This window comes from Mauremys mutica, chromosome 6 (genome assembly GCF_020497125.1).
Source record: "Mauremys mutica isolate MM-2020 ecotype Southern chromosome 6, ASM2049712v1, whole genome shotgun sequence".
NCBI classification, from domain to species: domain Eukaryota; kingdom Metazoa; phylum Chordata; order Testudines; family Geoemydidae; genus Mauremys; species Mauremys mutica.
Window position 1 is genome coordinate 88,616,983 of NC_059077.1, and position 24,394 is coordinate 88,641,376.

The 24,394-nt window shown below is 42.7% G+C and overlaps 1 protein-coding gene across 2 annotated transcripts in view; it reads left to right on the plus strand.

Moving 5' to 3' along the window:
• GLIS3 (GLIS family zinc finger 3) overlaps window positions 1-24,394 on the plus strand; it is a 323,632-nt gene that overhangs the window by 284,187 nt on the left and 15,051 nt on the right. The window contains exons 11-13 of one of the 2 annotated variants that reach the window (XM_045020848.1): window positions 1,614-1,795; window positions 18,374-18,556; window positions 20,128-21,384. In XM_045020848.1, coding sequence (XP_044876783.1) covers window positions 1,614-1,795; window positions 18,374-18,556; window positions 20,128-20,264 — 502 coding nt within the window. In that variant the 3' untranslated portion in view covers window positions 20,265-21,384. Of the gene's footprint in view, window positions 1-1,613; window positions 1,796-18,373; window positions 18,557-20,127; window positions 21,385-24,394 lie in introns of those variants that run through there. The other variant, XM_045020847.1, reaches the window with a different exon arrangement.

A 24,394-nucleotide genomic window follows, 5' to 3' on the forward strand; every position in this document is an offset into this window, starting at 1 on the left:
CATTCCTTAGCATGTGTTTTAAATATATAGTGCAGAAGTTACCTGCAGCAGCAAAAATATGTGACATGTTATAGACTGAGTTACTTAGTAAGGACCTTATGATTTATCCCATTACCGGTCGTATTTCTATAGTTTCTCCTGTACAGACACATCTTTCTAGTAATAAATTTGAGTTGGTATGTAAATATAGAATCAATACAGAGACAAAATAAACTGTAACTAGTAAGAAACAAAAGGGCTACTCAATGAAAGCAAATAGAACAAGCAGTAAAGCATACAAGGCTCACTATGAAATTTGCTATAATGTTAACATGAGCTATGGATCTGCCAAAAAATAGTTAATGGGTTCCATATAAGGTCCAAGTCATGCAGAAGATGTTTGACAGAAATCTCTTCTCTGTTCAGTCAGAAGAACTCAGGTGTTTTGGATTTAAATATGCTTGCTCATGTGATGACTTTATGCAGGAGTATTTTGTGGTAATATTATTATAATTTAGCTCCGACTGTATTATTTGTGAGACTATAGCTTCCTTCCATTGTTGCCCAGAAAACACTATTTGTTGCTGAGTAGGCAACATGGACTGAGCATGGTCATGTGAATCAAGGAAGCCAAGCCTTGTAACCTCTCTACACCTTGGCTTCCCATCTTCAATGGGAATATTACTTACTTACTTTGTAAAGAGCGTTGACATGTACAATTCAAAGGAGTAGTTGTTATTATTTCTAACCCTTCCATGAAGCCCATAAATACATCCAGGTAAATAACCCATCCTCTTATAGTAGCAGAAGTAATCATATGTTTTAGGCCCTATCTTCTGAAGTGTTGCACTCCTTTTCCCAGCTGAACCAGAGAATTAGCTCAGGAAATGCCCAAGGTTTGGGAGTTCATAAATTGGGTCCAGATCCAAATTTTGATAAGCTCAGGCTCATCTCCACTTGAAATCATTTAACACTGCAAGATCTTCATGAAAACTAACATCTATTTTATATTGGTTTAAGATAATTTATTTCAAAATACTTGAATATAAAGTGGAAAAATTTCCAAGTGCTATTAAAGCATCATATGCAACAGAAAACAATACTTATTAAAAGGACTTGGGACTGATCCTACACTGCCTCTGCCCAGCATATCTTCTTTCAGGCAATGCCCCACCACCCATCAGCTAGTCTCTGTGCCCCATAGAAGCACCATAATTGACTGATTGCAGCCCTTCTAAAAAGGAAGGACTGCCATTTGTCAACTGGTATCCCATTGCCTCCCCACAATACAGTCCTGCAATTTAGCAGTGGCTCTGATGTCAGGTACCCCATCTAAGTATCTATGTGACCCTCATCATTGGACTGTCTGAGCCTCTCCCCTGGAAGTTAAGAGGAGTTAGCCTGGTAGAAGCTACAGACTGGGTTTTCGTTGTTGTTTATCAGGTGTAGTTTATCCATCTAATTTGAGAAACTGGAACATGACTCTTGTGAATGTTTAGGACTGGACTCTATTCTTTTAGAAATCTGTATCAGTGCCCATTGTTAAAGCACTTTGGTGATTTAAATAATTAAAAACTTTTTTTTGCTCTTATTTTTTGGGGGCTTCATACTTCAATCTGTTTCATGATTTTCAGGTTTGCAGCTCCTGCTCAGTCTCCCCACCATATCAGCCCCAGGAGAATTCCAGTTCCCCCTCCCATGATGCAGAGACGGACACCCCAGACTCCCCATCTCCTGCAGACTGCAGGAACACATCTGAAGACATACCAGCCAATAACAAACCCCTCTTTTCAACCAAACAGCATCCACATCCAAGGTAATAAAGTCATCTTGAATTTAGAGGCTGTTTTCATGTCACTGTTTACTCATAAAACTTCCAAAAGGAGGAGAATGAAGGATTTTGAGAACTAGCACTGGGATTTTCAAAGGAGTGTTAAGGGGTGAGGCACCCAGTTTCCTTTGAAAATTGATAGGAAGTAGGTATTTAACTGCCTTAAGCTCCTTTAAGATTCTCAGCCTACATTTTCAGAATTCATCATCCTAAGTGAGGGGCTATGGGTTTCTGTGTGGAGTTATTTTCAGAGCTGTAAATGAAGGATGGCTGAAAATAATTCTGTGTTGTGCATACCCAGTTTTATGCCCCTGATTGTCTCCCAGCTGCACACCCAACCTGTCATCAGGTTTTCAAGAAATCAGACATTTTTTTCTCCCTTGCAGTTGTGGAGTGATGAAGGCCATCTTGCTCATTAACATACATGTTCTTTCAAGTTTGTGTTCTCATTTGCACTATGTTAACAGCTTCTTTCTCCCTCTTTATTCAAACACAAGCCTTTGTAGCCAAGAAGAAAATTAACAGCAGCTGAAAATAATTTTTTACTGATGTTGAGTCAGAATGGTAATTACTTTAACATGTTGAAAATATGTTGACATGGACAGCTCTATTTCCTCTAAGTTAAACATGCAATTTCTCATTTTTGCATGCACAAATTGGGAGCATGTTTTTTTTTAAATGTCACACTAAATGTTCTGTGGTCTGTCATTGCTAGAGCTGATCACATGATGTAGAACAGTATTTGCAAACATCTGTTCAGAACATCCATAGGATTCACCCACTTTTGTGCCCTTTGTCATTCACGAGCATTCATGCTTTCTTCACCTGACTGTTTAGCAAATGGCCTGCATCTGCACATGAACAAAGACTTTTGTTTGAACAGGAGTATTTGCAATCTCCTGACCATTATTCTCCAAGAACAGAGCCTTGTTGCTTGCCAAGAAGGTGGTCAGACTCTGGATTAGCCTGATCTACTCTGGAATCTCATTTCACAGACAGATTTCTTTTAACTGAAAATACTGTCTCCAGCTTCATTCTGGGGTGTGAAAGCTGTATTGTGGCAGATGAAGTCACTGATGCAGCTGGGGCCTGGACAGCTGATCTTTTTGAAGATCAGAACTAAATTTTTAAACTAACAATAAGGCAATCTGGGAACCAGTGCTCACTCTAGTGTTCATATCAGCCCATCCTCTTGAGGAGGTGGGCCACCATATTCTGCATATAGAGCCTCTGCAATACTTTCATATCTGGTGCCAGATACAAGAAGTTAAAATAATCCAGTCTGGAGGAAATGAATTCCCAGATCATCGTGAGAGAGACAAGGTAGATGAAGTAATATCTTTTATTGAATCAGCTTCTGAAATTGGTCAAATAATAGATATTACCTCACCCACCTTGTCTCTCTAATATTCTGGGACTAACACAGCTACAACAACACTGCATGGATCATCATCAACATCCTTATCAGGGAGGAAAAGGTGAGGAAGAAACTGCCTTTTTATAAGCTGTACAGCGCCTTGCACAATGGGGCCCAGCTCCTCGATCAGGATATCTTGGCACTATCATCACAATAGAAATAACAAAATCTTCCTAGCAAGCTGCAGAAGGAACAAGGGGCAACAGCTGCTGCTTCTCCTTCTTCCTTTTTTTTAAACAATGTTATTTGCCACTAATGGCACCTGATTGTCTAGGCTTGGTGATGACTCAGACAAGACCCCAAGGCGTTTTACTGATTTGATGGATGGATGCCTTCAGTGAAAAAGAAAGACAAAGTCCAGTCTAGTTCTTTGAAGCACTTACCTTTTCTGACCAGCATCACCTTGCTCTTATATGGGTTTCTCTTCACCCAGGAGCTACGGTAATCTCTTGTAGGCATTGTGACATAATTGTAATGGTACTGGTTACATTTGTGGAATATGAGGTATACAGCTGGATGTCATCAGCAGGAGCTCAAGGGCCGGATTAAAATGGTTGGTGGGCTGGATACAGCCCACGGGCCGTAGTTTGCCCAATCTTGTTCTAACTCCTCCAATCCCCAAGACTCTATAAGCTTCCAGGGGCTAACAAAGCTGTCACCACAATAACTGGCATTAGTGGATAATGGTCTCCAAGAGGCCCTGCTTCTGACAAACTCCCAGTCCATCCTGGAATACACCTTATGGCTTGAGGGGCCTGAAACCAGCTCAGCATTCTCCTGTGGTAGAGAAATCCTCATAAGCTGCCTTATAGCATTGAATCCTCATTGCGCCTCTCCAGCAGCACAAAGAGCATTTAAGAGAGACCAGAGACCTAGTCCATTACGTGCATTGTTTATTAGAGATGGGCCTGAGCCAAAATCCGAGTTTTGAAACATCCAGCATATGGAGGAACTTTGGGTTTGTGGGTTTGAATCCAACTCAGGATCCACACTGTGCAGCTTTCTTCTCTCTCTCTTTCTCATGGGCTGGACCAAACCCCATGATCTAGACACCCCCAAGCTCTGGGGACCAGGACATGTTTCCAGATCTTTTTCAGACCCACCTCTGTTGTTTACTTTATACTTTTGGCCTTGCTCAGTAAAGTCTGTGTTTGTTGAAAATTTCAATTTGTCAGTGGGTTTCATATAGGAATCAATAGCAACTCATATTTGAGACAATGCTGAGCCTTGCGCTTAAAGCAGGTATCAATGAGATGTGGGTGTGATTTCATCAGCTATATATTCAAGAGAAACTGTAAGTGACAGTAACAATGTTACAAATGTAAATTATGTTTTTATTTCACCTGTTAAGTAACTTTTTGTTATTATATGGTCTGTCTTTTAGCATGGAGTGCTGTTAGCTGGGTACTTCCTTTCACTTCAGCAAGAGTTATACAGTTATATCACACTCCCTGCACTACACCGAAAGCTTTATCCTGTAAGTCTGATCTACTGGACTAAACTCTCCCTTTTGCACTTTAAAAGCTCACAGCTTAGTTTCCATGTAGCAACACAAGGATTTCAATCTTCCTAAATCACGTCATTATAATGTATTAGAAGAATACCATGGAGCTACTTCATCAGCCTGGGCTATTTGGTATATATCAGGTGGCTGTGGGAAGCTCTGTTAGCCTCGGCCTTCTGCAGTTCATAACCTGCCTTTTCATGATTTAGAGGGCGGTAACTATAGCCACTGAACTTTCAGCTCAATCTGCTACCAAACAATGGTGACATTTTTCCGTCTTAATATGTAGTCTTAAACGTGTCAGCTCATTTTAAATTGGCTGTATCAAGGAAGAAAGGACTTCACTGCCAACAAGCCTCTTGAACAAAACAAATTGTAAATGGTTTCCCTTGCTGAAAACTTGAACATCTTACAAGCTCATGGAAATCTCAGAGTGCTAACACTTAAAAAAGAAATGATGTGGCAGATCCAAGATTGACTTGTCTTATATACTCTATCAACTACTTGCATTGTGGTACTGCTGTTTCTTGAAAGAACATTGGCAACTATTGAGATCTCATGCCTTGTTTCTGGGGATATGCAACATCCCCAGAATACTACAGAGCTTTTCCTTAAAGAATATTGTTTGAGGGAGTAAATATTGCATTTCCTTCCACAGGAAAGATAGTGGTATCTGAAGACTTTCTCTTGTGAAATAAAAAATATGTAGAATTGCTTGCTGCAGGTGGGTTTGGAAGTGCCTACAAGGTGTTTAGGCAATGTATTGAGCTGTGCACATGGAGCATAATGACTGTGAAGCAGAAATTGTTTACTATTGATAGCACCGAGAGACCCCACAATTAGGTCAGGGCCCCATTGTGCCAGGTGCTGTAAAGATAGTCCTGACACTGGAGAACCTACAGTTATAAGCCCTGACCCTGTGGCTAGATCTGCTCTGTGAATCCCTGTTCCCATATGGAACCCTCTTGAAGTCAATGGGGCTATTGTAGACAAAGGATGTGTCTACACAGCAACTAGACACCCACAGTCGGCCCATGCTAGCCAATTCGGGCTCACTGGGCTTGGGCTATTGGGCTGTTTCATTGCTGTGTAGATTTTCAGGCTCAGGCTGGACCCCAAGCTCTAGGACCCTGTAGGGTGGGAAGGTCCCAGAGCTCGGTCTCTAGCCTGAGCCTGGAAGTCTACACAGCAATGAAATAGCCCCATAGCCTGAGCCTGAGTCAGCTGTGGGTTTTGTCTTTGCTGTGTAGACAGACCCAGAAAGTTCCATTAGCCCGGGTGCAGTTGCAGAACTGGGGCCTTAGTTTAAGACCAGACATAGTAGATTAAAGAAACTAACAAATGAGGTGTGGGCAATGAGGGACAGGAGCTAGCCATAATGAAAAGCCATGTCTTTGTAGTAAAAGGATCTTGTTATGCTTACAATACCCAGTTAGGCAAAGTCTACTGGGGAGTAGAGCTGTCTAATGCCGTACAATGATATTTGCTGCTGCTGCTGCTATCATTTTGGTCATTTCTGCAATAACAACCTGGTTACACTTCAAGTCTAGACCATACTTCATACCTATTTGTGGTTTATGGTAGTAACTAGAACTGGCTGAATAATGAAAGAAGAAAATGACTTGATATGATCATTCAGTGGAGAAAATTGCCAAAAGTGGAGCAACAGGCTTGTCTACAGAGTGTGGCAGTGTGCAGCAGTAGTGTCTGAATTGTTTCGTGCTAACGTGTTGTGCATTAACTGATCTGTGTAGATCCTACTGGCACACACTAAATATTCCCTATTGCACATCAGTGTAGTACTGTTTGAAATGGGACTAAGTTAGTGCTCACTAGGAAGCTTTCAGTGCAAGCCAGCAGGTTCTGTATGGGCCAGTTAGTGTGTGACACATTGATGCGCATTGGAATACACATTCCACTGATGCATACTACCGCACCATGTAGACAAGCCCAAATATTGCCTGCCATGAATTATTCAGTCAGCTACCAAAGTAACAATTATGCATTCTTTATTTGTCTTGGGAACCATCAGATTTTTAAAGAAAATAAACGTAGTTGCTACAAAAGTAATTCAAATTGTTAATTTAATAAAGCAACCATCTTAAAACGTCTGTCATTCCACAACTACGAGGCCTTCTAGCAATACAGGATGTGACCCATTTCTCTTTTTTTAAATAGCATAAACATCACTAAATTATCATTTCACTCTAGTTTGATAGCCTGCATGGTCTAATGGAAATAGTAGAAATGTGCACCAAGAAACACCATTTTATAGCACCACAAGATGAGGTGCATGTTTCTTTTGAAGATGAGGATTGATAGGTCAGATATAGAGTGATAGCATTGTGAAAAGTGTTCACCCAGCACTCTCAAATCAACTCACACAGGAAAATTATAAAAGACAAAAACACCACATCACCTGTGGGTGAACATGTTTCACAAAGCGATCACTCTATATCTGACCTATACATTTCCCAGACCTGAAGAAGAGCTCAGTGTAGCTTGACAGATTGTGTCTCTCACCTACAGAAGTTGGTCCAATAAAAGATATTACTTCACTCACTGTGTCTCAGTTACAGTGTTCCAGAGTAGTAGCCATGTTAGTCTGTATCCGCAAAAAGAACAGGAGTACTTGTGACACCTTAGAGACTAACAAATTTATTTGAGCATAAGCTTTCGTGGGTTACAGCTCACTTCATCAGATGCATGTAGTAGAAAATACAGAAGGAAGATATATATATATACACAGGGAACATGAAACAGTGGGTGTTACCATATACATTATAAGGAGGGTGAGCTGTTGTCAGCAGGAGAGAAAAATAACTGTTTGTAGTGGTAATGAAAATGGCCCATTTCCAGCACTTGACAAGGAGATATAAGGAACTGTAGGGATTGGGGGGGGGGAGATAAGCATGGGGAAATAGTTTTACTTTGTGTTACAGTGATGTCCTTCAGAGAATGGGATCAGGAAAGGCTTTGTGAGATTCTGCAGAGAGCTGGTGAAATCTGCATTACAAAATAAGGTTTCTCACAGAGGGAACTCCACTGTCCTCTGAAACTTTCAGGAAAACAGTCCTCACTGTGCTTGTGTGCAGAGGGGAGATCAGACATCTCAATTTTCTACAGGGCACGCATATGTATTTTCTTTTCACAGTGAAATATGGACCAAATCCTGGTCTCTGGAGTGTCTGTGATGAGGAGACATTGGCCTTCCGGGACCCCTCTGGGCCCTGCAATCCCAGAGACCTCCACTGATACTGAGGTCACAGGACCCCTCCCCCCACACCACCACACCACTGCTTATTATAAGGCATGAGGTTAAATCCTAGCTCCATTGAATTCAATGGGAGTTGCACCATGGATGCCGATGGAGTCAGCATTTCATCCTGGAACTTTAGACATGCTCAGTACATGGGAGGAGCTCAGCACCTCTCAGGGTATGTCTACACTACGGGATTATTCTGATTTTACAGAAACCGTTTTTTTAAAACAGATTGTATAAAGTCGAGTGCACGCGGCCACACTAAGCACATTAATTCGGCGGTGTGCGTCCATGTACCGAGGCTAGTGTCGATTTCCGGAGCGTTGCACTGTGGGTAGCTATCCCATAGCTATCCCATAGTTCCCGCAGTTTCCCCTGCCCATTGGAATTCTGGGTTGAGATCCCAGTGCCTGATGGGGCAAAAAACATTGTTGTGGGTGGTTCTGGGTACAGCCTCACCCCTCCCTCTGTGCAAGTAGCAGACAACCGTTTCATGCCTTTTTCCCTGGGTGAACTGTGCAGACGCCATAGCACGGCAAGCATGGACCCTGCTGAGCTCAAGACAGCAATCATGGACGTTGTAAACACCTCGCGCATTATCGTGCAGTCTATGCTGAACCAGGACCTGCAAAACCAGTCGAGGAGGAGGCGACTACGGCAGCGCGGCGACGAGAGTGATGAGGACATGGACACAGAATTCTCTCAAACCGCAGGCCCCTGCGCTTTGGCGATCATGCTGGTAATGGGGCAGGTTCTAGCCATTGAACACCAATTTGGGGCCCGGGAAACAAGCACAGACTGGTGGGACCGCATAGTGTTGCAGGTGTGGGACGATTCCCAGTGGCTGCGAAACTTTCGCATGCGCAAGGGCACTTTCTTGGAACTTTGTGACTTGCTTTCCCCTGCCCTGAAACGCCAGAATACCAAGATGAGAGCAGCCCTCACAGTTGAGAAGCGAGTGGCAATAGCCCTCTGGAAGCTTGCAACGCCAGACAGCTACCGGTCAGTCGGGAATCAATTTGGAGTGGGCAAATCTACTGTGGGGGCTGCTGTGATGCAAGTAGCCAAAGCAATCATTAAGCTGCTGCTACAAAAGGTTCTGACTCTGGGAAATGTCCAGGTCATAGTGGATGGCTTTGCTGCAATGGGACTCCCTAACTGAGGGGGGGGGCGATAGATGGAACCCATATCCCTATCTTGGCACCAGAGCACTAGGGCACCCAGTAAATAAACCGAAAGGGGTAATTTTCCATGGTGCTGCAAGCACTGGTGGATCACAAGGGACGTTTCACCAACATCCACCTGGGATGGCCAGGGAAGGGTTCATGACGCTCGCGTCTTCAGGAACACTACTCTATTTAAATGGCTGCAGCAAGGGAATTACTTCCCAGACCAGAAAATAACAGTTGGGGATGTTGAAATGCCTGTCGTTATCCTGGGGGACCCAGCCTACCCCTTAATGCCATGGCTCATGAAGCCGTACACAGGCAGCCTGGACAGTAGTCAGGAGCTGTTCAACTACAGGCTGAGCAAGTGCAGAATGGTGGTAGAATGTGCCTTTGGCCGTTTAAAGGCGCGCTAGTGCACATTACTGACTCGCTCAGACCTCAGCCAAACCAATGTCCCCATTGTTATTGCTGCTTGCTGTGTGCTCCACAATCTCTGTGAGAGTAAGGGGGAGACCTTTATGGCGGGATGGGAGGCTGAGGCAAATCACCTGGCTGCTGATTACGCGCAGCCAGACACCAGGGCGATTAGAAGAGCACACCAGGAAGCAGTGCGCATCAGAGAAGCTTTGAAAACCAGTTTCATCACGGGCCAGGGTAGGGTGTGACTGTTGTGTTTGTTTCTCCTTGATGAAACTCCCCTCCTCCTTGATTGACTCATTCCCTGTAAGCCACCCACCCTCCCCCTTCAATTACCGCTTGCTTCCTAAGGAAATAAAATCACTCTCATTTAAAAATCATGTATTCTTTATTAATTAATTATAAAAAGAGGGTGAGAACTGACAAGGTAGCCCAGGTGGGGTTTGGGGGGAGGATAGGAGGGAAGGAAAAGGCCACTAAAAATTTTTCAAAATAATGACAGCCTTTTGGTTGGGCTGTCCACTGTGGTGGAATGGGCGGGTGCACAGAGCCTCCCCCCACGCGTTCTTAGTCGTCTGGTGGGTGAGGAGGCTAAGGAACATGGTGAGGGGGGAGGGCGGTTATATAGGGGCTGCAGCGGTCTGTGATCCTGCTGCCATTCCTGAAGCTCCACCAGACGCTGGAGCATGTCCGTTTGATCATGCAGCAGCCCCAGAGTTGCATCCCGACACCTCAGATCTTCCTGCTGCCACCTCTCATCTCGAGCGTCTCTCCTCTCCTCATGTTCATCCCTCCTATCCTCACGTTGGTCCCTCCTGTCCTCACGGTCACTGGCATCTTTCCTGTACTTTGATACCAAGTCCTTCCACTCATTCAGATGAGCTCTTTCATTGCGGGTCACTTCCATGATTTCCAAGAACATTTCGTTACGCGTCTTTTTTTTCTGCCGCCTTATCTGAGATAGCCTTCAGGATGGAGGAGGGAGACTTGAAAAATTTGCAGCTGCAGGAGGGAGGGATAAAAGGGAGAGAAGTATTTAAAAAGATACATTTTACAGAACAATGGTTATACTCTTTCACGGTGAACAACACTATTCACCTTACATAGCACATGTGATCTCACTACAAGGTCGCATTTTGCATCTTAATATTGAGTGCCTGCGGCTTTGGTGTTAGAGAACACAGACGCAGGTCCGGGCCTCAGAATTCGGCTTGCATGTGGCCATGGTAAGCCATTGTCTTTCTGCTTCTGCAGCCTTCATATATCCAGCACCCTCCTTTCCCAAATAGCAAGCAAAGTCCGTTCAGTGCTGCTTCTTTCCTGTTAACGTGCAGCACCAGAACCGCCCCCATCCAATTCTCTGGGATGATCGCTTTACCCCTCCCCCCCATCGCGTGGCTGGTATCATGGAAGATCGCTGCTAGCCACCCTCCCCCCCACCGCATGGCTGGTAGCAGGGAAGATCCCAGCTAGCCAAATGCGAAAAAGCTCAGCGCCAATCACCCTCCCCCCCATGCCCCCCGCTTGGCTAAATGCAGTGAAGGATTTCTTTTAAGCCACAGGCAAACAGCGCAACCATCTCTGTCCCCTTAATTAAATTCCAGAATTTCAACCAGGTTACCATGAATAATATCACTCTCCTGAGGATAACACAGCGAGATAAAGAACGGATGTTGCTTGAATGCCAGCAAACACCGGGACCATACGCAGCTAGGCTTTGTCATGCAATGATACCAGATTACTTGCTACATGCATGGCATGGTCAAGTGTCCTATGGAGGATGGAATAAGGCTGCCCTGCCCAGAAACCTTCTGCAAAGGCTTTTGAAGTACCTCCAGGAGAGCTTCATGGAGATGCCTCTGGAGGATTTCCGCTCCATCCCCAGACATGTTAACAGACTTTTCCAGTAACTTTACTGGCCGCGAATGCATCTCAAGTCCTCAGGGCAAATTAATCATTAAAAAACGCTTGCTTTTAAACCAGGTTTTATATTTACAAAGGTACACTCACCAGAGGTCCTTTCCATGGCTTCATTGTCTGGGATAGTGGCTTGGGAGGGCTGAGAGGGTAATTCCGTCAGGGTGAGAAAAAGCTCCCGGCTATTGGGGAGAATGGGGTGCTGTGTGCTCTCTGCAAGCTCGTCCTCCTCTTCCTCCTCCTCATCTTCCCCGTCCACAGAATCCTCAGGCATGGCTGAGATTACCACCCCCACCTCGGAATCCACGGACAGGGGTGGGGTAGTGGTGGCGGACCCCCCTAGAATTGCATGCAGCTCAGCGTAGAAGCGACATGTTTTCGGCCCTGCCCTGGACCTTCCGTTTGCTTCTTTGGTTTTCTGGTAGGCTTGTCTGAAATCCTTAACTTTCACACAGCACTGTACTGAGTCCTGGTGTGGCCTCTCTGCATCATGGCCTCGGAAATTTTTTCAAATGTTTTTTCATTTCGTCTTTTGGAATGGAGTTCTGTTAGCATGGAATCCTCTCCCCATACAGAGATCAGATCCAGTACCTCCCGTGCAGTCCATGCTGGAGCTCTTTTTCAATTCTCAGGAGACTGCATTGTTACCTGTGCTGATGAGCTCTGCGTGGTCACCTGTGCTGGTGAGCGTTCCACGCTGGCCAAACAGGAAATGAAATTCAAAAGTTCGCGGGGCTTTTCCTGTCTACCTGGCCAGTGCAGCCGAGTTCAGATGGCTTTCCAGAGCGGTCACAATGGTGCACTGTGGGATACCGCCCAGAGGCCAATACCGTCGAATTGCGGCCACACTAACCCTAATCCGAAATGGCAATACCGATTTGAGCGCTACTCCCCTCATCGGGGAGGAGTACAGAAATCGGTTTTAAGAGCCCTTTATATCGATATAAAGGGCTTCGTTGTGTGGACGGGTGCAGGGTTAAATCGGTTTAATGCTGCTAAATTCTGTATGAATACGTAGTGTAGACCAGGCCTCAGGGTGAGCCCCTCAGCTTGGTACAGGATAAGTTTTCTTAGAAGAACTGTTTAAACTACACAGCTATTACTTTTATTCTATTTATAAGCATTTCATTTTTGTCAGGAAATAACATTATCATGCCAGAAAATAACTGCTTGCCTTGTGTCCGGAAGTCATCAATCTTTGATTACAGCACTTAAAAGAAAGGAAACACAACTGAAATAACTGGGTGTGTAATATATATAGATATAGATATAATATAAATAAAAATATAATCCTTATGTGGAACCGCCATGCCTGGTGGTATTAATGACACACTATGTTCTATAATTCCAATGTTTACAGCTGGGATTTGCCATGTCAAGTGGATGGGTAATTAATAGTATTGAATAAATTTGAATAGAGGGAGATGATTATTTAAAATAAAACACAAACTCAGAAACATCTGGCTTAGTGGTAACGAGGTCGATGTGTTAAACAAATAAAACAAAACAAAATGAGGCTGACTTGGCCTGGACCCACCACACCATCTGGGGCACAGTGCCACAGTATGAACCTTTGCTATAAACGTTTGGAATGTTACAATGGTTTGACAGGAATTGCATTTGCTTTTTATCTTATCATATGTATTTTATTACATTCTTGAGTGTCTACTGGGAGCAGTAAATCAGCTGTCTCTTCAGCTTTCCCTGGTATCGCCAAAGGTAATGCGTTGGGTCCATTATTAATCAGCGTTTACAGTACATGGTTCCTTTGTGTGCTGTGATAGGATATGGATTAGATGTTCATTTTTATGTAGATCAGACAGAGTTATTTTAAGATGGGTCTTATTTGTTTCTGTGCTTGCTGTTTTATCAGCTTGTCATGAGAACTTGGAGGATGGCTAGAAATAAAAATAAACTATTAGTTGTTAGCTCCAGACTCCAACTTAAATTGCACTACTACTCTTATTCTATTTAGTTATTTAAAAAAAGGCATAGTGGATTCTGTGTTTACTGTTCTTCAGTGACTTACACATTAACTTGCTCAGTGTATAAAAAGATGTTTTTCCTAACTGTCAATCCTGCAAACTCCAGCTGGATTTGGAAAGTCCAGCTGGTTTCTTCCATTCTGATGCCTCATCCCCAGTATCCCTCACTAAACTGAGATGTATAATAATTTTGTTACAGTGCAAATAATAGAGTCTACAACCATAGACCTACGGAGTGATTCTGCTACTGGAACTTCATTAAACCAGCCTCTTAGACGGTCTGTTAAAGATGTTGCATCACAGCACAGAAACCACTACCACAGTTTAGCTCCCTTGTGAGCAGTCCCAGCTATGAGGCCAAGAATGGCAAGGGATTGAATTGCCTTCTTGTCTGGGGTATATTGCTGCTGGACATACAATCTGCAAGGTTGTGTCCATCTAGCACTTTTTTTTTTCTTACTAGTACTACATTTGCTAAAACAAACAAACAAAAATGTTGCTGTGATTTTTCACTTTGCTATTCTCCCACAATCTCTCTCTTATCTGTAATAACATGATTTTTCTTTTTTTTTTTAACCTAAGCCAGTTTGGACAAGTTCAGCCCTTATGAATAAAGGGCTGGGGGAGGGATAGCTCAGTGGTTTGAGCATTGGCCTGCTAAACCCAGGGTTGTGAGTTCAATCCTTGAGGGGGCCACTTAGGAATCTGGGGCAAAAATTGGTCCTGCTAGTGAAGGCAGGGGGCTGGACTAGATGACCTTTCAAGGTCCCTTCCAGTTCTAAGAGATTGGTATATCTCCAATTATTTTTAAAAAAAAAATACCCACTGATTTCCATGAAGCTGGGTTGGGTCTAAAATAGCTGAGTGTAATCTGGTGACATAAAGTGTTCATATAAATACATGCATGTGAATACGTGAAGATTTCATTAGGTCTTTTTTTAACATTCAGTGTTTACTATCTACAGGCATTCCAAGAATACAGCATTTTTCTCTCTTTCCAGCTTAAAAATGATTGATGAATTTGTTAATTAATTAAATGCTTCATGTGCTGTCTCTATTTTTTTTCTCCATTATGTCTGCACAAAACAGCAGTTCTCTTTACATTGGGCCACAATGCACAGTGCTTCCTCGGACACAATTCTTTTGCCTCAGCAGTGAGTGAGAAGGGACAGGAGGACTTGGCTCGTTATGCTTACTTTGGGGCTCAGTTAGTGATTGCACCAGGCTACAATTTGCAATAGTCAGCGTTATTGCCAGACTGTTCTGCATTAAGAATAGGATGCTGTGAAAAGGCACAAATAAAGAATGAGTTCAGAGCAATGAAAGAACATTTTCAGCATGTGTCTTACTGGGCCTTGCCAGCTGGCTCTGACTACTGTAGATTGAAATGATTGTGTTTCTGGTAACTGGTCTGACTCAACAGTAAACTTTCACAATGTGGCCCAATGCTGGTTGAGACAGCAGTTGTTTTTAAGAGCACTTTTTAAGTTTGTCAATAGTAATGGTCTAAATTGAGTTTTGGAAAGTATTGTTTTTCCTTTTTTATTTTACAACAGTTTTTTTCTTAAATGTCAGCACTGAGCAGAGGGGAAATCTATTGTAAATAGCTAACATGCTTTGGAAGCTGGCTCATTTCTGATCCAATTAAACTTTTTAAATACAAAAGTATTCAAAACACTGAGCCCAGTCCTAAGAATTGCTAAGAACCCACAAGTCCTACTAAAGGCAGTGGGAGTTGAGTGTTCAGCCTCTCTTGGGATGGAGCCCACAGTATGTTAGCAATGCCTATAGCACACATTTGCTGTCTGCTTTAAGGGAAGGGTCAGATTTGTGCATTGTTTTTCTGCTTCTTTCAGGGTAAGCCAATATCCCTTCCCCTCTCAAAGAAAATAATCTGAGAGCAAAACTTTAAAGCAACTTAAAAAACTTTATTTGCTGGCTTTTTTACCATGTAACCTTTTACATGGACAACAGTGTGTGTGTGTGTGTGTGTGTGTGTGTGTGTGTGTGTGTGTGTGTGTGTGTGTGTGTGTGTGTACACTGGTTGGTTGGTTATGTCAATGTGTGCGAACCTAAGTTTCTTATCAAACTCCTCTCTGCTTTTACAAACTGACAAATAGGTCCTCTTCTGAATTCTAAGTGAAGGTTCAGATTGCTTTCCCCATCCTTAATGTTGGCCCATATATATCCACTTAAGTATTAAATGTTCCATTTTGAAACATGTACACACGACACATGCCAAGATCGGTATATTTCCTCAATGAGCCCACAGGATTGTAGTCTCAAGGGAAAAATAATTAGAATCATCAAGTTCCTAAATTGCACATCTTTTCTCCAGCTTGGCAGGAAATCAATTGTACCACACAAAGTGATACAGCATGTTTTCCAGTGTATCCTCTCTGCCGCTTTACCCACTAATATTTATGAAATACATTATCCATGCATAAACACTTAGCACATGTCCTTTATACACATTTTCCTAGGAAAGGTAATGAAAATATATTTGGATCATAGTTAGACTACAGCAGTTTTGTTGAGTGCTTTGAGCTCTTGCATGTAGGGTGCCATCAAAGTGCAAAGATCCCTCCTGTAAAGCAATCCTAGGTCGGAAGGGTTTTATTTTTTAATAGTCTCTGCAGTTTTAGAAATGCATTGAGTATTTATTTTTTTAAATGATTCTTTTATAAATAAGTCAGTGCTGGATGAATCAGATTGGGCACTCTTTAATCATTAGTAATGGACATATAGGCTGATATTCATATTCGTGACCTATAATTTAATGATATTTAGACACATCCCTCCCAACTATAAATATCATGAGAATGAACATCAGCCATCCAACCCTGCATGAGACAATGCCATCCCATAAAGGGCTACTCCCTTTACTTTCAGCTGTCTTTAGGTGGTCTTCCACCTTCTTCCATGTCATCAGGTAGCTAGCTATTCATTTCTTAGCTATTTAGGGATCAGCAACAGGCCCTGCATCTTCTCTTAACCACTCAAGTCACCAAGATGGCTACTCTTTAGGGGATAGACAATCCATAGATCTGCCAGGACTAGCTAACTTCCAGGAAAATCAGAGTCTGCCATGGTCCCTTGACATCAGCAGAGGCCAGAGATGGATGCTGAATAGTCTCTGTTATCATGAATACGCATTTATAATTATTTGGTTTGGCTATGACTGAGACTAGCGTTGTCTGAATTGTATTTGTGCAATATTAGGCTGCTGAACAGCACTAAAGTTTGCACTATTGGGCTAATGTATTTGACTTGCCTGTCCCTGGTAAGTACCCAAACTAAGATTTGTCCATCACACCAGGTTTAACACCAACACCCTCCCCCCATTATAATACGTTTTGCTATTATATTATAAGGAAAAGCTGCTGGGATCTTTAATGACCACAAATTGGCAAAGTTGTCTTAACTTTACATCTCATCCCAACTACAATTAACCAGTTTGCTACTGATTTTTTTTCTTCCAGCTTGAGAAGAGATTTTTCATCCAAATTTGATTCATAGCCCCAAATCTGCAGCCATCACTTTATTTACTGCAGATATGTCCAGAGATGGGCTTTTTCTGATTTTAGTGCTGGTAGGGAAAAAAAAATTTACTTTAAGAAGTTAAAAGAAAATTACTCTAGGAGGGATGTCATATGACAGTTAGTTAACTGTACTAGTTAGAAGAGTCAGTCTAGCACATCAGCATTTCTGTTGATAGCAACTTCTGAGGAAGAAACTTAAGATACAGAACATTTCTTAAGTTGCTTTTTGAGATAGAGTAATTTTATCTTGCAGTGGCTTTTTGTTATAACTTACTGTTACATATTCTTCAGCATGAGAAATGGCACACCAGCCCCTAGACAATGGATTGTTTGCTTACAAAATCTTCTGAGGTTGTATTGCTCCTGGGCTCATCTTTTAATGGGCAAGGAGATAGTCATGCACACTTTCTGGGTGAAGTTTAAAGATACTGGATTTAAACTATAAAGCCCTCAGTGGTTTGCACCCTGTTTACCTTTCAAACTCCTCTTCTCCTTGTGTGATTCTTCAACAGTTCAGATCAGGCAAGGCACTCAAGCTGGTAAGTGTTGGTATAAATGAGAGAGAGCTGTGGGAGGTCCTCCGAAGCCGCGGGACCAGCGGACCCTCTGCAAGCAAGCCGCCGAAGGCAGCCTGCCTGCCGCCCGTGGCGACCAGCAGAGCGCCCCCCGTGGCTTGTTGCCCCAAGCACACGCTTGGCGTGCTGGGGCCTGGAGCCGCCCCGATGCAGGAATAGCTAAGGGGGAGTATGTATATGTTTTGAGTGCAGCCCAATCATTCAGAGCCTCGTACATCAGTCCATGATCTCCAACAGTCTTAGAGTCAATTTCAAGCACTTGGATAGGATTTAATCTGCTGCCTTAAACCCAGGGACACATCCTATAGTTTTATGCAGTCCTTATTCAGGCAAATCTTTCCTTATCTTTAATGAGAGTTTTTCCTGAACTTGAAGCTAAGTGACATTTGCAGGATGTCAGATCTTTGAACAGGACTGTAGAAGAAAGGAAGTGTTTTCATGAAAACGTCAGTCTCCCTATAATGACTCCTGATCAACTGCTGCCTCCACAAAGGTGGTGTTAGAACCAGGATGATTCCAAGATGGATTTAAAGTAGTTAGGAGCCAGTGGGGACAAAATCTAATGGAGGAAGCATTACTGCAGATAACGTTATAGTGAATCAGATATTAAGGCAGAAAAACAATTGAAATAAATGGGAGTTTTGCCATTGACATCAGTGTGGGCAGGGTTTCACCCACCGTGCTTGTCATTGCTATTGTTCTTTGTCTCTCTATCTGAGCCAAACAGACAAAATATCAAAGTATCTTAATGTCTTCTCTCTGCTCTTTGTTTTAGGCTTTTATGGGCAACTACAGACTTTCTGCCCTCCACATTACACTGACACTCAGAGGAACATACAACATGGTGGCTCTTGTAATATGGTCCCTCCTTTTGAAGACTGTCTAGTTCCCACATCAATGGGCCAGGCGGGGTTTGATGTTTTCCACAGAGCTTTTTCAGCACATTCTGGTATTACAGGTAAGTGACTGTTGTGAATTAGAAATACCTATACACCTACATTCCAGTTGTAAATGTAACCAGGCTTTGCTGACTTCTCAGTTACAACCAGAGATGATGGGCTTCATCCCCCCACCCCAAAGTTCTGATGTGTATTAGAACTTTCTGGGGTGTTAGCTATGGAGGTCTGGTTTGGGCATATCTCTATAACATCTGGCATGCATACAGACTGTGTGTTAGCTGTATGTTTCTCTAGATTCTGAATTCCTGTACAGGGTCAGACATGCACTAGCTCATGTATTCACTTTGAAATACTGTCCTCTGAGCCTTGTGAAGTCTTTTTGCTCCTGCAGTCTCCTAGAAGCATTGTAGTATCTAATCAGGATGACTTAAGCCATTGGTTTTGCTTTATACTTTTTTGCCCAAGATAATTTTCTTAGTCAAGGAATTAATTTATCCAAATGTGCATGACAACAATAGCCTGTGGTGCACACACCAATTCTATCAAGATTTAATTTGCTCGTTCACTCTCAGCTCTCTATAAGGATTTGCATGCTACCCTGAAAAGGTCAAATTTACACCTGGGTGGAGTACCCGCACAAGGCCCATGATCTATTCTGGGTATGTCTACACTGCAATAAAACGCCTGCACCTGCCCCCATGCCAGCTCACTAGGGCTCACAGGGCTAAAAAGTTGCAGTATAGACATCCAGGCTCGGGCTGGAGCTTTGGGTCCCTCTCCACTCACAGGGTCCCAGAGCCTGGGCTTTGGCTCAGCTACATTGCAATTTTATAGCCCTACAGCCCAAGTCCCGCAAGGCTGAGTCAGCTGACACGGGCCATCTGCGGTTGTTTTATTGCAGTGTAGATACACCGCCTGAGGGCCTGAGTGGGACTTAATAAGTGATACAGGCCATGTGCCATCCCACTGCACCAGGCTGAATTTCACTTAAAATGTGCTACACGTCTAAATCCTGGTGTGAGGTGCTTAAAAACCCAATCATATACCTAACTGCCAGTTTTAAGATTCATGGCAGCCATCTACACAAGCATTTAAAAATTCAAAATAAGGACCCTGCTCTGCAGTTGTTCTCCTGAATACACACCTAGTGCTGCACACAGTCCCACTGAAATTTAGTGTTTGCAGGATAGGGTCCTCTGCACTGCAGAATAATCTTGCAATAGTTTGCTGTTTTTTATCGTATATTGCATGTGTAGAAATCCCATAACCCAGGGCAGTAGGCAGATTGATAAAATAAAAGGATCTTCAGCTAAACTGCACAGTTATGGGAAACTCCACAGGATCTGTCCATCCATATATTCACACACACACACAGCGCATATAATTTGTGTGTGCATGTATATAATGTGTGTCTATACATACACAGTGGGTGACATCCTAGTCCTATTGAAGTCAATAGGAGTTTTACCATTGATTTCAATGGGGCTAGGTTTTCCCTCATAGTAAGCAATTCATCTGAACCTTTAAGTACCCATGTATTTTTTTAAAAGCTATTTCCAGCTATTTTTTCTGTGTAACTATTACAGACAGTTGGGCAGTGTTAATTAATGATTTCTGTACTCTTTTCCAGTTTATGATCTTCCATCAGGGTCAACAGGTATCTTTGGTGATTCATTGCGCAATGGGTCTGAGGACGCCAGTTTCCTTCAGATAAATGCAGTGGATCGTTGTCCTAGCCAGCTTTCCTCTGTCTATACGGAAGGCTAAAATGATCTAATTATAATCACAAATACTCTATTGCGTATCATCTTCCCTTTCTGATAGTCAGGAACAAATGTTACAAATATCATTCCTCCATAAGACTGCTGTATGTATGTTTCAGAAAGAGGAGGAAATGCAATCATCAGACACTCAACCTCACAAAAACAGCCAATCAAAGGGGGAAATGTTGGTAAAACTAGAAAACTTTGCCAAAACTTTAGCAATTGTTACTTTTCTTTTGATCTGCTGCATGGCAGCACTATTTTTTTTTTCAAAGGGAATTCAAATACAGTACTGAATAAGAAACCTGCTGCTGGCTGTAATCTTTTTAAGCCGAATCGGCGAAATCACTTAAGAATGCAGTTTTGCCGGGGGGAGAGAATCTAAGAACTAAAACCAGAGAACAGTACAAACATTTTAAAAGACTCACCTTCTTGCACAACCTATTTGTCTGTGGTGCTTACATAGCTAGATACACACAAAGACAAAAAAGGGAAAACAATTTGAAACGCATCATGGCACCACCAGCTAGAAGCATTGCTGGGGCTTCTTGGAGCCAAAGAGCATTGGTACTGGATTTCCTGCAATCCTTGTTTTGGTTTCCTGTTCCATTCCACTAGAACAGTGTTTCCCAAAGTGGTGCGGGCCAAGGGATATACTGGCCACTGCTTCCAGCAGCTCCCATTGGCCTGGAGCAGCAAACCACGGCCAGTGGGAGCCGCGATCGGCCGGACCTGCAAGTGCGGCAGGTAAACAAACTGGCCCTGCCCGCCAGGGGCTTTCCCTACACAAGCGGCATCCCAAGTTTGGGAAACACTGCACTAGAATTTAAACCTTCCAGAATGGCTATTACTACCTTTTTCAATATTGTTTCCATTTTAATATTTTATACAATGAATAAGAAAAGTTTAACTAAAAAGGCACTAGGATTTCCTTTATATTTGAGCAGCCCTTATTAGCATTGCTATGGAGAATTTAATAAATAATGATAAACTTTCAATAGAATTTTTAACCATACTATGCAATTTAAAAGAGAATTGTATTCCTGATGTAGAATGCTATAGGAAGGTTAAAAATAACCTGTAGAAAAGATATCATTCTCCATTAAATTCAGTAACTTTTTAAAGCAATTTGTATGAAACCCTATTAAATTTATATTGAATCCTATTGGCTTCATCCTTATGTAATTCTTGCTATATTTAAGGGTTTGTTGATGTTTGTGCTAGGTTATTCAGAGATCTACAACTGAGTTGTTAAGTTGTGGTTTTTTTAACCTTTGGCTGGCCTGCAAGTTTTAGCCCAGGCTGAAAGCAAATCAGTTTGGCCATCTTAAAAGCCAAAAGTGTTTGGGCAGGGTAAGGAATGAAGTGGAGATGTGGATTTTGTCATTGCTGTGCTCCTGGAAAGCAGCTTTTCTTATCACTTATTTAAATCTTCATTTTAAAATTATTCATCCATATTGTGAATAAAACCGTTTGGGGTTTCTTAATGTGTGTGTGTGTATATATATATATGCTTATTAATATCATGATGGCTTCATACTATGGCCTGTTATGATATGCAGGACTAAGATCCAAAGAAATTTTTGCAGTCCAGCAAGTTTGCATGCTGAAATTTGTTGACGTATTATTCACAGAATAGACCAAAACTTTTCCAAAGAACTCATTAGTTTAGAAAGATAAATTTTAAAAAATTGTCCAAATACCTGCTCATAATGAGATGCCGTTATGATCAGTCAGGTAAATTCATTCCTGATTTAACTGCACTGACTTTGCTGGAGTTGCACCAGGGATGAATTTGGCAAAACACCAGGCCTCAGAGGACTCTCTATATCAGGGTGGGCAAACTTTTTGGCCTGAGGACCACATCTGGGAATAGAAATTGTACGGCGGGCCATGAATGCTCACAAAATTGGGGTTGGATGCAGGGGTGTGTGTGGGCTCTGGTTTGGGGTGGGGCCAGAACTGAGGAGTTCAGGATGTGGGAGGGGGCTCCTGGCTGCAGGAGGGGGCTCCTGGCTGCAGTGGAAGGGTTGGGTGCTAGGGAGGGGGGGGGGGGTTGAGGGCTCTGGGGTGGGGCTGGGGATGAGGAGCATGGGGTTTAGGAGGGTGCTCTGGGCTGGGACCGAGGGGTTCAGAGGGAAGGAGAGGGATCAGGGCTGGGGCAGGGAGTTGGGGTGTGGGCTCTGGGGTGGGCTGGGACTGAGGGGTTTGGAGGGTGGGAGGGGGATCAGGGCTGGGGCAGGTGTTTGGGGCGTGGGGAGAGAGGGCTCCAGCTGGGGGTGTGGGCTCTGGGGTGGGGCTGAGAGGTTTGGGGTACAGGAGGGTGTTCTGGGCTAGGATCAAGGGGTCTGGAGGACAGGAGGGGGATCTTTCCAGTTGGAGCTGCGGGGGTGGCGCTTGGGGTGGGGAGCAGCATGCAGAGAGGAGCCCCCTGGCTGCCCTGTGCATAGGAACCGGGATGGGGGCATGCCATTGCTTCTGGGAGCTGCATGGAGTGGCCCCCAACCCTATTCCCTGGCTGGAGTGGGGCATGCCCCAGATGCCACTCCCCAGCTCGGGAGCTCGAGGGCTGCATTAAAACAGCTGGTGGGCCGAAGTTTGCCCACCCCTGCTCTATATTCTGTCACATCTGGACATATACACTTAATTGGGAGAGTTTCCTCTAGTCTATCAATAAAAAGTATACAACATTTAAGCAAAATTAAGTACTTACACACAAAAACTATACAAAAGTAACAATAAGAGTATGGCATAAATCTGGAAATTGTGTGAAATTAATCCCTATTGTATTTGAACTTTGACACCAGAGATGAATTTGGCCCTTTGTCTTAACTCACATCATTGTGCCTAGACATATTGTCCTGTTTGCTATGGTAAATAATGTTGCACACACATTTAAAGCATCTGCACTGAGCTATAATGCAGCACAGTTGGATATAGAGCCTATTTCCATCAGCTGAAGATCTGCCCCAACGCATTAACCCTGAGTTTTAGCCTTTGCTGGAGATTTCATTTTATCCTAAATTAAGGCCATCCCTATGGTCATTGCACAAACGTAACTCACTTTGGCTTCAGCAGGAGTTGTAGGCATGCTTAAAGTTGCAATTTCAGGCTCACTGGGCTCTATCTTACACCACTGAAGTCAATGGGAGCAAGATTGGGCCCCTTGTGACTCTGGACAGTCAAATCAGTTATAAGTTTTCCTCCTTACTGCAACCTTGACATGGTTGTCCATGATTTGTCTGTCACTCACTGTGTATGAAAAGCAAAAAAATAACTGCAGAGTTCAGATATATACCTCTTTGACCTTTGACGCTACTGAAATACTTTTTCTAATCTCTGAACATACAAACTATCCAGTGAGGAGGGCTTATAAAGAAAGACATGGCAGAAGTGGTAGAAGAAAGAAAACAAAACAAAAAAGGATGGTGAGAGTTTTCCTTTTTGTCAGATAAGTTTGAAAAAAATACTCTTGCAAGTCAATCACATTTTTTTACTGTGCACAGCTTGTAAAGTGCCTTAATCTTAAAGCAAAATAGTTAAAATACTGCCTCCAGAAGCACATAGAGATGGGCTACCATTCTGCAAAAAGGGTATGCCATGTTTACTTATATATCAAGAGAGAAAGAGAGATACTTCACAATTATTTCATTATCATTCTCATAAACTTCAGATCATCTTGCAGCAGCTGGATTCTTAACAAAAAAAACTCTTCTGTGACTGTTTTCTTGAATATTTAAATAGAGAATTGTTTGTCACATCACAAAGGAAAACTGGTGCTTGTAAAAACATACACAGCTTAATGCAAGTTACTGAATTACATGCAATACATGTGCCTCGAGATTTTGTTATTGTTTTAGATTGCTGGAAAATATTAACTTTCTAAAGGGATTAAATCTAAAAGATGTTTTTATTTTAGAAAATGAACATTAAACAATATTATAATTAAATAATTTGCAATAATTCTTTTTATATTATTCTTTATCCTCATATTCAAATGGTGTATTTATATCTACAGGAGAAAGGGGTCTACACTGGAATTAAAATGTAGTTTCAAATAGCATTTTGTATCAAAAAACAAAGACATCATAGTTTACTAATACCAGTTGCTGAAGTGTTGCAATGTTAATGCTG